At 37.1% G+C, this 12,874-nt stretch overlaps 1 protein-coding gene across 1 annotated transcript in view; it reads left to right on the top strand.

Moving 5' to 3' along the window:
- FER (FER tyrosine kinase) overlaps positions 1–12,874 on the top strand; it is a 105,217-nt gene that overhangs the window by 71,947 nt on the left and 20,396 nt on the right. Inside the window, exons 16-17 of the mRNA XM_030466772.1 lie at positions 1,467–1,561; positions 11,019–11,142. Coding sequence (XP_030322632.1) covers positions 1,467–1,561; positions 11,019–11,142 — 219 coding nt within the window. The remainder of the gene's footprint in view (positions 1–1,466; positions 1,562–11,018; positions 11,143–12,874) is intronic.

The raw sequence follows: 12,874 nt of genomic DNA, 5'->3' as shown, positions 1-12,874 counted from the left end.
TGAACATGGGTATTTTTGACATGTCAATGTGATAGCATCTGCACTTGCAGAAACTATGGTTTTGGCAAAGCAAGCTATGCCTATGAAACATGATTTTGTTATTTTACATACTTCCAGTATAGAACTTCTTCTGACATGTGCCATGAGGAAGAAGAAGACTGGAAGATGCCATTAATTTATGGTTTTATACCAGTAAGGGATCCTACCCTGCATATATGACTAGTGGAGCAGACCAAATGTGGCTACGGTACCTTGTAGACCCCATTTAGTAATTTTCTCTTTGTAAGAAAAGTTCACTCCAGTAGGAGTATTTTATTTTATGCTGTATCAGACATACATTTGTATTTTATGCTGTGTCAGACAGCATGTGGTTCTATACTTATTTTTTCAAATTACCATCATTCCACAGTATACTAAGTATTCAAAGTATAGGCTGATGTAGATAGGTAGGTTCTGAGACCTCAGATTGGAGGGGTGTATTGAGATGAAAATTATTTAAATTAAATTGCTTCCTCTGTGGAGCTTCATATGTTTTCATTTTCACTCTCAAACTATTTGGAGCAATAGGGAGAAGTAAAATGTTTTATCTGAATTTAAAGAATGAAGACCAGCCACTCTATCTATTGAATAAGCAGCTTTTAATTTGGAAACTGTGGAGATGTTTCTTTTTTTAAGCAGCTTGCTACTAATGGAGCAAAGTTTGTTTGAAGAAAAAGAAAATAAAATATGTTGCATTGCACTAAAGATGTATGTACCCAGGTAGCTTAATATTTTACTCTGGTCCTAGAAACAAAGGAGAAAAGAGGAGCTACTTTTAGTCAGCGAATAATAGAAAAAACAATTTATATTGCAATCTCTAAGTCTATAGAATTCTTCCTTACCCTTCATTTCACTTCATAAATCATAGCGTGCTGTTTTAGGCTAAAAATGTTTTTACTGACGTATTTTGTAATAAGATGTAAATGTTTTTCTATAGATTCTAAAATTAAAATTGTTTTCCTTATTTTCTTTTAAAACTTATTGTATTTACTAATCTCTTAAAGTAAAATTGGAATGAGTGTGCATTTGAACAAATGAGCAGGAAAGTAAAGAGGCATTCTGTGCATACATTTTTGATGTAGCTCTGCTTCTGGTCTGCCACTGAAGTCCTGTTTAGCTACAGGGGTTCTTAAGAAACTGCAAGCCTGTCAGGTAATTTTTCAGTTGTATAGACAAAGTTTATGTAGACAAATAGTAAAATTGCAGTAAGAATAATACAGTGATCAGTCTTGATTTATTAGAGAATTAGTATGTCCATGTTTCAAATAGAATTCATTGATCTTTTGCATTGATTTTTTTTTCTTTATGATAACAGTAATGACATGTTCCAATAAAATAGTATTGAGATTTAAGGTATTTTCCTGTAATATTTAATCAGTACATATGATAAAGTTTCTTAATATAATAATTTACTATGTGTTTTACAGAATACTCAAACAGTATGATCATCCTAATATTGTAAAACTTATTGGAGTTTGCACGCAACGGCAACCTATTTATATTGTTATGGAACTTGTTCCAGGTAATTTTTTTCTTCTCCCCCTTGACCTGCCCCAGCATATTTTCACAGGTATTGTTTACATAATGGAAAAGGTACTGTTTTCTGATTATCTGCATTCTTATAACTGATCTCAAAAGTAAATTGTGCATTTTGAATCTTTGGAAATATGACATTCTGCTAGCTTTGGAGTTAGTGGATCTCCACAAATCTGTTGTGAGTTGCACTCAACACTCAGTTTTCGCAGTGTCTGCTTTGTCTTTGTGTTGTCTTAGATGTGTTTATGCTGGAAGGTGTTTAAACAGTTTAACTCTGACATTCCTTTTAATATGTAAAAATTACATGTTTTAGCTCATGATTGCATTCTGTAAATGCATAATTGAGAAGGCATATTATTAATAAATGTCTGACAAGTTTTTTTTCCAAAGGAAAAAGGTAGAAACAGATCCATAAAATGTGAAATTTCTCCTGTGTCTTTCAAGATCTGTTTAATATTTTTCTACTGTTTTTATATCCCAAATACATGTTGGCTTACTGCTTGCAGATACATGAAAGCTTTCGCACTTACTATGTGTTTTGAGACAACTATGGTGTAGGTTCATAACAGCTAAACTCTGCTTTTCATTCCAGTTGCAGATCTCAGTTCTGATTCTTTATTTTTTCAGGTATTAATTTTTTTTTTTTGAAACAACACTTCATGTAGAGAGGTACTGCTTTCTTTGTGATTCTGTCTTAAACTGTTTCTGCAGAGAAATCTTTTTCTTTTGTTGCAAATGTAAATGGGATCAAGAGCTATGCATCTGGATTAAGTCATTAGTGAAAACAATGGGGAAGGTGTCAGATACGTATTTAGGCATCTGCACATCCATTGGTACATGCAAAAATAACCCAGATGTTATCAACAGATAACAGAGAAATAAAAAAGGTTGTCAAAGACAATTATCCTTTCTAGGTAGATCCTTTTTCTTTGTGTGTGTGTGTGTATGTGTATGTGTTAAAAGAACAAATGACATGCGTCCTAGAGTAATTGATAAAAACATTTCAAGATGTGTAGTAGAGCAAGGATTAATTGAATAAATCACGTAGCATGTTGCAGATACATAGCCAGAGTGAAAAGGGAGATGAGAAGTTACGAGTGCTAATGAAAAAGAACCATCATTTATTTACTGTTAACTTCCTTCCTGTTGTTCATATTGATCTTACTGAATATGTCCAGGCAGTGTCATAGAATGCTAGACTCATAGTATGGTTTAGGTTGGCAGGGAGCTTTAAAAGTCATCTAGTCCAACTTCCCTGCAATGAGGTTTCTCAGAGCCTTGTCCAACCTGACCTTGAACACTCAGTCCATCATGGGCTAACCCAGTATGAAAAGAATTGGTTATCCTGTCTTCACCAAGGGCAAATCATGCCTGACAAATTTGGTGGCCTTTTATGACAGGGTCACACCATCAGTGGACAAAACGAGTAACTGACATCATCTGCCTGGACTTATGCAAAGTGTGACTTATCCAAAACACTGTCTCACACAACATCCTGGTCTCTAAATTGGAAAGACATGGAATTGATGGATAGACCACTCGTTGGATAAGGAAATGGCTGAGTGGTCATATGCAAAGAGCTGTGGTCAATGGCTTCCTGTCCAAATGGAGAACAGTGATGGGTGGCATTCCCTATGAATGGCAAACTAATGCTGTTTAACATCTTTGTCTGTGACATGTACAGTGGGATCAAGAGCACCCTCAATAAGTTCGGTCATGACACCAAGGTATGTAATGTGGTGACCTGGATTGGGGCTGTCCCAAGCACAGACAGGGGTTGCAGGGAGAAGTGATTGAAAAAAGTCCTGAAGAAAAGGGCTTGGGAGTTTTAGTTGATGAGGAGTTCAACTTAAGCCAGCAATGTGCTCTTGCAGCCCAGAAAGCCAACCATATCCTGGGCTGCATCAAAAGAATCATGACCAGCAGGTCAAGGGAGATGATTCTCCCCCTCTACTTAGCTCTCATGAGACCCCACGTGGAATACTGTGTCCAGTTCTGGGGCACCCAATATAAGGACATGGAGCTGTTGGAGTGAGTCCAGAGGAGGGCCACATAGATGATCAGAGGGCTGCAGCACCTCTCCTATGAAGATAGACTGAGAGAGAGAGGAGAAGAGGATCCTGGAGAAGAGGATGCTCCAGGGACACCATATAACAGCCTTCTAGTATCTGAAGAATACTAGGATAGATGGGCAGGGACTTTTTACAAGGACATATAGCCATTGTGTGAGTGATAATGGCTTTAAACTGGAAGAGGGTAGATTTAGATTAGACATGAGGAAGAAATTCTTTATGGTGAGAGTGGTGAGACATTGGCACAGGTTGCCCAGTGAGGCTGTGGATGTCCCATCCCTGGAAGTGTTGAAAGCCAGGTTGGATGGGCCTTTAAAGGCCTGGTGTCCCATGTTTAGTGGGAGCTGTCCCTTGCCCATTCAGGGGAGTTGCAACTAGATGATTTTTAAGGGCCCTTCCAATTCTAACCATTCTTTGAATCTGTGATCAGTATCACAGTCCATCACCTCTGAAGAAATGAGGAAATAACAATGTAATGCATATGTGTATTGTGTAAATTCTCTTTAAGGGATGCATGTATCAAAAAATACATCCTATCTCCCTGTCATTGGCTGAGTGTTAGAAGACAGATCTATTTTCTTCTCAGTCTTGTCCTACAGGCCTTTCTGCAGGAACCTCTAAAAGTGAGAGGGGGAGAAACATCCTGTAAAAATTAAAATTTTTGGTAACATAAAGAATAAATTTGTAGTAACCTTTAAAGCACTCTTGGAAATAATTAGGTGGGGTTTGGTTTGGGTTTTTTTTTTTATTGTGGTTCCTTTTTTCTGTGTGTGTGTGTGGTTTTTTTGTGGTTTTTATTTTTCTAAATGATAAAATTTTATTGTTCTCTTAACCTTTGCTCATATTTTCTATTTCACATCACTATTCTGTTAGGACTCCTAATTTAGGATGGATATGAACAACATTAGATGTACACAGCCTCTGCATTCATGCAGAAAGTCAGATTGTCAGCATTGATTTCTAGATACAGAGGCTGAAGTAATCTCAGTTCCCTGAGCATGTGGTGTGATGTCATCATCCAGAGAATAGAGGTGAGGTCCAGAATCAGTGTAAAGTCTTGTAGAATTCTCTGCACAGTGAGCCACACCATGTAACTTGTTGAGCATTTGTTGAATATCTGCATAGCATAAGCATAGTAAGTGGGATGCATCCAGTGCAAGGACTATTTGAATACCAAACTGTTACTCAAATAAGGAACCTGTAAACTTGGTTTATAACCCTGAGCTTTACCATGCAGTGAAAGAATACAGTGAGTAAAATGTCCTCACTGATTTTGCCTCTAGAGAAGTACTGAATAGAGAAAAATAGCATTTGACTGCAAATTTCTTCTTCTGTGTCTGTTACAAGAGCAGATTTCAGATGCTTTGTTAGCAGAAATAAGGAGAACCCATTCCAAAAAAGCATGTTTTATTTTACAATACAGTGAAATAAACTTACAGTAATTGCAACATCACATGGTGAATTTTACATCCTGCTTTAAACTATCTTCTAGTTTAATGTATTAATTTTTTTTAGTCTGTGCCTGTTTTCCCAGTTTTTTTTTGTGCTTTATCCTGTGTTGTTGACGTTAGAACTGAAGAAAGGAATGTAATTACGAGGAGCTTTTGATATTCATAATCAGAAAAGAGCGATTTGCCAGTGTCTCTTAAGGTGTCACAGGGCACAAGTAGTTTTCATAGCAGCTCACTTTTAGCAAATTTAGGTGATGATCAAAGAGACTGCCTGGAATATTCCTGTATTACTCGTTGGCCAGAGTCCAGACTGATAATGTGAGAGATGGGTGTTGGAGTTCAGTAGGATATAGGGAAGATTATTAGGCAAATGGAGAAGAGGCTGACAAAACCTGCTTCATGGTTGTTTTGGGGTTTTTTTTCCTCCTTTCAGAGTAAAGTCAGCATCTTTTCATGAAAAAGGACAGGGATGAAGTCAGAATACCCTCCTTTACCTTTCATCACTGTTATCTTCCCAGTCCCAGCTTCTTTCTTGGTGGTCATGGAACATTTTATGGTATTGCTGCTTTGAGAATGAGATTGTAATTCACTGAAAGACTCACTCTGTTTTCATCTGCTCTTAGTTTACTATGCAATTGCCAATGTAACAAAAATAAATCACAGGATGCCCTTTAAACTTTGAATGTATTTTTTCATTTCCAAGGTTTAGGAGAAAAACAACATGTAATATGTATGACATAAAAAAGCAACTCAAGCCACAGAATTATGTCCTTCTTTATGTTCATTTCAACTTATTTGAATTTTAGCTTTCTGTGAAACTTTGCTTGTCCATAAACTGTATTCTTGAGTGGGAGATTTTGAAGGCAGATGTGTAACCTCATGTTGCAGTTCACCAGCTCTCTCTGGAAGAATTTATCTAATTTGCTGTAGATTCAAGCATCTTTAGTTCAGAATAGCAAAAGGAAGCACACAGTCACTTTTCTTGTGACCTACTCCTTCTAGCTATTGGACTATTTAATCAGAAGTTGATAGATTACTTTCTGTTTCAGGTTTCTATATATTTAAACATTTTTATAATCAATATAATTAAAATTACAGAAATATTCTCAGAAAATATTTTGAAAAAATTTTCTTTTTGCTATATCAGGAAGTCAAAAGTAGGCAATTAAAGAATCTGGCTTTTCTATTGATCCTTCATTTAGCTTCCTCTAGTGAAAATATTTTAAATATACTAATAATGTATTGTATTTATGTTACAGCATATTGCAATATTATGAAAAATAAATCTCCTTTATTTGAAAAGGTAGACACAAGACCAATACCTCATACAATTCTGAACAGCTTTTCAGGAACTGTTTCTTGTCTCCAAAACCATTCTGTGGCCATAGGCCTTATTTAGTCTGTTCTGTCAGTCACCTGCTCTGAGTATGATTCCTGAAGCCTTTTTGCAGGGGGAATTTCTGGACATTTTTCACTCTTAATGCTAATGAATTATCACCATTTCTCTGGAATACTAGGATATGTTCCTGATTCAAAGGATTCAAAGGATTCCTATTTGATAATGGATAAATGATTGCAATGAAGCAAACCCCTACTTAACTGGACATGGAGTTTATGTTCCTTTTTATTTAGGTTCATGCTGACATTCATGAGAGTAGATTGGCTGAACACTTGTAGCTGGAAACAGGCTGAGCTATTCTTGTACATATACAGTGTTATGAAAACATCCTGTAATCTTATAGTATGGGAAGTTTTACTTGATTAGGTTTCAACCATGGATGTACAGCTTACCTAGACTTAAATAGCTAGCCTTCAAGGTAGAGTTCAGCAAGGTTGTAACATCTGTCTCTGCAATTGGATAAGGTCACCTGTTCAGATTTGTACTGAACCATCTGGGATTCAAATTGCCTGTGCCGTTGATGCAGAAACAGTTCCAAGGTGGCAGGTTTTGTTAACTCAGGTCAGCACTGCTTGATTTCAGCTACACTGGCTCCTAGACAAGTTCAGAAAGAGCATAACCATTTCTTTAGAGCCTTTAACAAAACCTAATAAGCCATTCTTAACTCAAGGTCTGAGATTACTTCTGCACCCTATTCATGTTATCCTGCCCACTGTTTGCTTTGGTCCAGTTCAGCTTACTCACTCTCTTACTTTTGAAATGAAGATGACTGTACTGCTATTTTCTATATGAAAAGTTACAGCTCTTTTTACTTCCACAAGTCTTGTTAAGTTAGAAGCTTGTGCAAATAAAACACAGTATTTCGACTTACTTAGCGAGCCCCCTTTTTTTGAAATAGTTTGAAAAGACTACACAGCATAAAGTGGAGAAATCCGTAGAGATCCAGTATAGTTGGTACTGTGGTAGAGCTGGTACAACCTTTTAAATCTTAACTGACTTTTCTGGAATTACTTATGTATTCTGTATGTAGGTTATAGCACCAATGACAGCTGGCTCCATGTATTTCTGCTGTTAGTGTACCCTAGAGCAAACAAGCCCATTTATAACCAAAATGTTGGAGATGGAGTGATGTCTAATTTATTCATTATATGATGTACATTATCCATGTGATCGGAGGCTTTCTCCTACATGAAGCATCACCTGGAATAAAGGAGAGCTGATGCTAAAGAATAGCTGAAGTTTATGTACATACTGGCTTACCTGAGACAAAGGTTAGCCTTGCTGTCTTTGATTATATAATCATTAGATCTCTTTTCCAGTTGCTTCTCTTTAAAAATCTCTTAAAACCTTGCTAAAGTTTCATGTAATATGCCCCTTTGGTAGTGCTGTGCATCCTTGGTAGCTGACTTCTACCAGCAAATTTCACATTTGTGTCCTATCTTGCAGTCACATCCTGAACCTTTACTGCATGCTGTCAGAAATTAATGCAACAACAAAAACCCAAAGATCAGTCAAATTGTAGGCAAATTAAAATTAGAGATAAGATACAGATTTTTAACAGTGGTACTGGCTGGCTGGCTTTATTTTCCTTTCAGTTCTCTCTTTTTCTCTGGAATATATAGGCTTTAGTCAAATAATCTGTCTCAATACTCAGCTGTTGCTAAAGCCACCTTCAGACTACCTTACAGTTTCTCTTCTGGCAATTATGACCTGGTCTGTTTCTCTAGTTTTTGTCTCACTTACTTTATCCTTTCTTCTTTCTCTCAGCTAAGTTTCCACCTTCCATTTTTCTGTATCTGCAATCTGTCGTGCCTCTGCCTCTGCCACCTTCTCTCATTGGGTAATTCACTCTATTAATCACTCACTTGCTCATAGATTCCCTGTCTCCATATATTTCCAATTTCACGTTTTCCCCTCTAGCGTGCATGCAGTATATATATATACAGATACAGAACCACTTACTTCTTCCTCCCTTCCCCTCTTACTAGGCTTGTATGTTTACATGTGCCTCTACTTTCCTATTTACTGCAAAACTCATATTTCCCATTTCCTATGAACTCATAGCCACACTACTAAAACATAGATTCCAGTTAGTCTGAGCAGGGTTATTTTGTGCAGCACAGAGGAAAAGGGATGCTTGGTATTGATGTCTTCCTATGATTTCCTGTTTCTTCTGGACATATACTGACAGGCTTGCTTTTGGTAAGACGTTTATTTTTTGGAATAAGGAGATCATGACATAGGATCATTGGTTTCATACTCAAGTTCATTTGATCCACCTTAAATATAACAGAAGGTTACTGACTATTGTCAGAACTTTTCCCATTTTGAGCATCATATGTCTATAGTCTGTCATCCTGTTAAAAGGAAGTGAAAGGCTGTGTGAGAAGGTTCATTTTATTTTAATTTTTTTTTAGTATATCAAATTGGGTTTATCTGTCTTTTCAATTCTTCCTGCAGTAAGTTGTTAGAAATTCTCAGTCTTCAACTTTGGTTGTTTGAGGGTTAGATTTTATTAGAAAGAATTTGTACATTTCTTTCTGCAAGCATTCTTGGTTTACTGTTCTCAATCAAGTAATGCCACAATTTGTAAAGTTTGGAAGACTTCCACATTCAAAAAGGCATAAAAGCATACTATTTGCAATGTGATTCCTATGTATACAGCAGTGAGTTCACAGTGTCTAAATAAAATTATTTTTATCATCTTCTTTGTATGTGTTGGAGGAGGAAATTGCTTAAAAATTAGCTGTCTGCTGTAACCAGAATAATACTGTTTACTTATGTAAGAGATGGCATATGTTTCAATCGAGTGTTTGCTTTCCTTCTCTCTGGCGATGTCTATTTTTTGCCAGTTACCAGATTATGTAACCTCTTAGATTAAAGGAAAGATGATCATTTCCCAGTCCACTTTGCAATTCTGTCCTTTTAAGATTTCATTAGAATTTAAAATTCAGTATCCCAAGATTCACTGCCAGACTTTGGAGATGTTATGTGTGTTACCATCTTTTGTAAAAAAGAAGGTATTTCAAGTTGGGTTTTGAGTAAAGGGCTTCCAGTCAGCTCTTGTTTTTCTATCTGTGTGTTACCAGCCTGCAAGTAAAGGACATCCTGAGGTCCATGGGCGCCAGCAGTGCTATTGGTGTGCTCAGGATGCAGTATTTGCACCCGAGGGGTGCTGGTAGGCCCAACATGAGAACATTTGCTGTGCTGAGAGTAAAAATGATGACTCACTCACCTTGGCTTGCATCCTTGCACTTTAGCAGTGTGTCAGTGTGGTCTGATTTTAAATACCTGGATGATCCACAGTTTTGGATTATCTGAATCATACAGCTGTTACTCCTCCAAATTGAAAATAGGGTTGATGTGCTCTAAACAGACTGTGTTTTGCAGTTATGCACACTGCTGTTTTAAAAATTGCCAGAAATTTGTCACTGAAGAAAGAATGTATCAGATAACTTTATTCATCTGTTTAATTTGAACTGGAGGATTAAGAAAGAAAACTGGAGGTCAGTAACTAGCAGTGAGTCAATCCTGGGTGCAGTACTGCTTCACTTCTTTGTTAATGCAGCACAGTGCATCCTCAACAAGCTTGCAGATGATACCAGACTGGGTGGAGGGCCTGAGACACCAGAGGATTTTGCTGCCATCCAGGGGGACCTGGACAAGCTGGAGGACTGGGTGACAGAAACCTCACACAGTTTAACAAAGGCAAAAAAGCAAAGTCCTGCCCCTGAGACAAAGCCAGACACCAGAATAAGATGTGGGCTGCTCAACTGGACAGCAGCTTGGCAGGAAGGGCCTTGGACATCCTGGTGGACACAAAATCGAACATGCACCAGCAACATGTACTTGCTACAGAGAAGGCAGAATCCTGGGTGGCATTAAATAAACGACTGCCAGAAGATTGCAGGAGGTCATCCATCCCCTCTTACTCAAATCCTGGAGTACTGGATCCAGTGCTAATGTCCCTAATGCAAGAGACATGGACGTACTGGAGAGCGTCTCACAAAGGGCCACCGAGATGAAGAGGGGACTGAAGCATCTGTCACATGAGGAAAGGCTGAGAGAGCTCTGAGTGCAGCATGGAGGAGTCACAGTTATAATTTTTTGCCTTTAATTGCCATTGTCAAATATGCAGTTAACATTATCCAAGAAGTTAAACACTTCATTACTCCTCTAAACAGATCAGTAGAAGTTGAGAAGCACCACCACAAGTGATCAATTAAAAATCAGTTACTTTCTTGTAATCACTAGGAACAAGCTCTTTATTCATAATTTTTATAAAAACATGTGAAAACTCATTATATAATTAGAGAAGTATATTTATCAATATTAACAATTTTCAGATAAATCTTTGTTTAATGTACACTATTGAAAATCGTGGGTGAATCAAAATTTTGTGTGTGTTGAAGCTTTTGAGTGATCCTACGTACATTTTTTTTGGTCTAGCGTCCCCACTGAGTGATAAATATGAGTATGCTGTCTTGTGGTGTCTCACTGTCCATGTGTCTGTTTTTCTAGGAGGTGATTTCCTGTCCTTTTTAAGAAAAAAAAAGGATGAGCTAAAAACCAAACAGCTGGTGAAATTTTCATTAGATGCTGCTTCTGGTATGGCATACCTTGAATCTAAAAATTGTATCCATAGGTAAGGAAAATATTTTTTCTTAATATTTAAATTCTGATCATTGGAAATGCTAGCTTTTTAGGTGTATATGGTATTTATTAACAACAGGAGTAATCCCTACAATTTGAAAACAAAAAAATACACTACTGAAAGAAGATCATTGACACTTTTCTAATTCAAAACTGTTGTGTTAATTTAGATAAGGACTACGTTATTTGATCTGTATAGTTTATTGCTGTCAATAGAAGTTAATAATATTTTTTACAATAACAATATATATTATGAGTATCGTTGTTCTTATATTGGCAATGAAGCAAAGCAAAAATCGGTGTGTGAGGCTTATGTCTTCTCTGAATTTTACCAATATTTGCATGACCAATGAAGAAGTTACCTTTGAAGTCTATTTCGGAAAATTCCACAGGTATCTCATCTACTAAAGGGAGAGAAACTAGAGTTCTGTAAATTAACGTAAAGATTGTCTGGACTGCTTTCTCTAAAATATCAAGTACTATCAGGCAGTACATTCTTGAGGTACCTTACTTCTATTCCTACCTTTCCTTTTTGTTGTTTCTTCTCCAGTTTGACTCTGCCATGGGGCTGCTTTTACTCAGTGTGTATCCAAAGGGGAAGTACTTACTTCCCACCATTTAATCTCTCAATATCGTAGTATATAACCTGCTACAATGATGTGTCTGAAATACAAGACATAATAATAATAATAATCCACTTTACAGAAAAAAACATGACTAAGTTTTCATTTGTAAAGTTGCTGACTTCTGCTTTGCATTGTAGAGTATTTGGAGATAAACTGTGTGCCATTTCTGTTACATAATCAGGCCGTTTCATATTTAACACCATTCTGGTGAATATTGTTATTGGAGACCTAAGTGGCATTTCTCTTAGGTTTTTATTAACAGTGAATTATTCAGTTGCCATTGTGCAAGTCAAGAAGTAGATTTATCTTTAAAAGCATGGTTCCAATGAGAGTAGGTTCAAAAGTTATTTCTAGAACTTTACAGTATTATTGTATAATTTATATATTTTTTGTTCTTTGTTCTCTTTGACTTAAGGCAGCTTGAAGAGATTAGTAATCTTATACCATTTCCAAACTTGGAAAATTATTCTGAAACACAAGTTAATTGAAACACTTATGCAAGATGGTAATATGTAAGAAACACTGAAACAAACAACAAAAGACCAAAACCAAACAGACTCACCAAATTAAACTATGGAATATATTTTTTAGGAAATCTCAGAAAAGTATTGTAAGCACTGTGGGGATAAATAGAATCATAGAATGGCTTAGGTTGGAAGGGATCTTAGAGATCATCTGCTCCAGCCTCCCTGCCACAGACGTTCGTGCCTTTTAACTAGACAAGGTTGTGCAAAGCCTCATCCAGCCTGGCCTTGAACACCTCCAGGGAGAGGGCATCCACAACTTCTCTGGGCAGCCTGTTCCAGAGTCTCACCACACTCATACTGAATAACTTTTTCCTAAGATCCAGTCTAAACCTATTCTCCTTCAGTTTGAAACCATTTCCCCTTGTCCTGCTGCTAGACTCTCTTATGAAAAGTCCTTCTCCAGCCTTGCTGCAGGTTCCCTTCAGGTACTGGGAGGCAGCTATAAGCCTCCCTTTCTTACCCCCTGAACCTTCTCTTCTTCAGGCTGAACAATCCCAGCTCCCTGAGCCTCTCCTTGTAGCAGAGGTGCTCCAGCCCCTGGATCATCTTTGTGACTCTCCTCAGGACTCAT

The sequence above is a fragment of the Calypte anna genome, chromosome Z, assembly GCF_003957555.1.
Source record: "Calypte anna isolate BGI_N300 chromosome Z, bCalAnn1_v1.p, whole genome shotgun sequence".
In the NCBI taxonomy this organism is placed as follows: Eukaryota; Metazoa; Chordata; class Aves; order Apodiformes; family Trochilidae; genus Calypte; species Calypte anna.
Note: the sequence above shows the minus strand (reverse complement) of the source record. Positions and strands in the feature narration are given on the sequence as shown.